Source organism: Cupressus sempervirens, chromosome 6, assembly GCF_028749045.1.
Source record: "Cupressus sempervirens isolate cs-2001-9-10 chromosome 6, ASM2874904v1, whole genome shotgun sequence".
Taxonomy (NCBI): domain Eukaryota; kingdom Viridiplantae; phylum Streptophyta; class Pinopsida; order Cupressales; family Cupressaceae; genus Cupressus; species Cupressus sempervirens.
This window is the reverse complement of record NC_143123.1, coordinates 136,078,482-136,080,686: the sequence shown is the minus strand read 5'-3', so window position 1 is coordinate 136,080,686 and position 2,205 is coordinate 136,078,482. Positions and strand designations below refer to the sequence as shown.

Genomic DNA, 2,205 nt, shown 5'->3' with positions numbered 1-2,205 from the left:
TATTTCTGCACTATAAGAAAGGTACAACAATTAAATTTTATATCAGAGCAGGATATAGATGTTGCAAATTATTTAATTAACAAGCATTATAATTCTGGAACACCTTCTCTGTAACTATGAATAAGCTGACAAACAGCCAATGCCAGAGTTAGCAAAATACTACGTGCTCATTTAATGGAGCTTTCACAAAACGAAAATAATAACTTGAACATACATCCAGAAATCAAGGTCGTCATTTACCAGTAGAAAACATTCCCCTAGGTAGGTAATTATTGTAGGACAACCAAATGCAGCATTTCTCATCCAAAATATGGGGTCAAGAGTCTTAACTAAAGTTGAAAATCAGATTCTGGCCCAGAAAATGAAAGATTTCGTTGGATTTCTCGAACTTGTCGATGACATCTAAACCTCACGAAGCATAAGAGTAAAAATGATCAACTAAATCGACGACAATTATTGTACTTGCTACAGCTGTAGACACTGTCTAAACAGATAAACATTGAATATATTGTCCAAATTCAGTAGTGGCGTTAAATCCAATGTACTTATTTAATAGAAAAATGCAGGAAGTGCATGATTGAAGATAATGAATCCATTCTTTTGCTCTTCTATACACATTAAAATTTGCACTCTTCACTATTGGGGTCGAATCAAAAAATGTTGAAAGCCCTACTGTTCCACACTGGCCCCTAATTCCTGGTCCACAACTCCTATTTCCACTCCCGTGGAAGCTTTTTTCAAATCTAAAATTTGATTCATGACCTCTGGACAACAGCTTGGTAGACTGATTGTCATGAGTTGTAACGAAGGAGCATTACCCACAAGAGATCTAAGCATATCCACTTGATTGCCAGTCATGATGCGTCGAAATTCCACAGATACGCCTTTGATATTTGGAAAATTAAAGTTTGAACCAATTTCCATATCTCTTCCTGGCGCCATATTACTTTTTCCTATACAACACTGCAAATAAACAACCGTAAGTAAAAAGTTAAGGAAAAGGTAGAATAAAGTATGCGCTCGGGATAAAATAAAACAATAGATTTACCTCACGTATCGTCAAATTTTCAAGGTTGACAAAGCTACTCAGCGTGTTGAGGAAGCTGAAAACACAAGGCAGCTTGCATTTTCCAACAGAAACTTTCCTCATTGTTTTGCAGGCAGCTGACAGGCTTTGAAGCATCCAATAGTCTGAAACATTGACATCATAGAGAGATGTAGGGCAGTTCACCTTAAATGCAGATAATCCACAAAAATAGTCTCTTTCCATGTCAACAAAATGACAACCCCTTAACTCAAGTTGCATCAATTGAGGGCAATCCAAAATCAACGTTTCAAAGCAGCAGCGTAAAACCTTCAAACATTTGAGATGTTGAGCACATATTTTTAAGTTCTCTAACCCGTAGTAGCATTCACTAAACTCCAGATTTTCAAGCTGTGGGCATAGAGCTATAAACTTTTCAATTATATTTTCGTTTGTCTCTACGATAAACTGGAAACAACATGATACGAGGCAAGGAAAGCCTAGACAAGACCCGGGAATCCCATTAAGACCTAAAAATTCAAGTTTCAATGCAGTGAGCGTCTGACAGGCAAACAAAGTAGCAGGAACTTGTATCGTTTCAATGATATGACTTGTTCTACTAATTTCTTTCACCTCTTTAACCCTTGTACATTCAATGCATTCCTTCATTTTTTCAGTGTTGCTCTTACAATGAAATGGAAGTTCAAACTTAAAGCTCGTAAGCAGTGCAGAGTGCTGCTGAAAAATACTGTCTATGATATCTATGTAGTTACCTCGGCAGATCGGAGCGAAAAACTCCCTAGAAAAATGGAGATGGGGAGTTTTAGTCCAGAGAGAAGGCCATCTAGTCGAGAGGACAGAAGTTCTAACAGCGTCTCGCAAGGAAAGCTTTGAAAAGATTTCATTAGAGAGTATGTTATCTGCCAAGTTGCTTAGGCTGTCTCCCTCTGCAGCCATTGTTTTCAACCGACTAGCCCAAATATGTCAACCAATCCTCAAGAATTAACATCCACTACAGAAAGCCTTTTTAATAATTGCCATCGCAAGTTAAGTGTTGGGATATGAAGTTCAACAGTCACACTGTCTATTCATCTTCTCACGACTCTTCAATAATATATACATATGTTATCTTGTACTGTATTGTATGGATGTTTTCATAATAAAGATTTCCCTGCTCGAAT

The 2,205-nt window shown here is 37.3% G+C and overlaps 1 protein-coding gene across 1 annotated transcript; it reads right to left on the bottom strand.

The window, feature by feature from the left end:
• Positions 1-669: 669 nt before the first annotated feature.
• On the bottom strand, positions 670-1,981 carry LOC149551596 (F-box/FBD/LRR-repeat protein At5g22660-like). The gene is made up of 2 exons (XM_089790114.1): positions 1,049-1,981; positions 670-963 (listed from the first exon to the last, which is right to left on the bottom strand). The coding sequence occupies exons 1-2, from the start codon at positions 1,979-1,981 to the stop codon at positions 670-672; spliced, it is 1,227 nt and encodes a 408-aa protein (XP_089646240.1).
• Between the last annotated feature and the right edge of the window lie 224 nt (positions 1,982-2,205).

Coding starts and splice junctions, on each gene's coding strand:
- LOC149551596 (XM_089790114.1), bottom strand. CDS start 1,981: ATGGCTGCAGAGGGAGACAGCCTAAGCAACTTGGCAGATAACATACTC. Junction 964..1,048: donor AAAATTTGACGATACGTGAG/GTAAATCTATTG, acceptor GTTTATTTGCAG/TGTTGTATAGGAAAAAGTAA.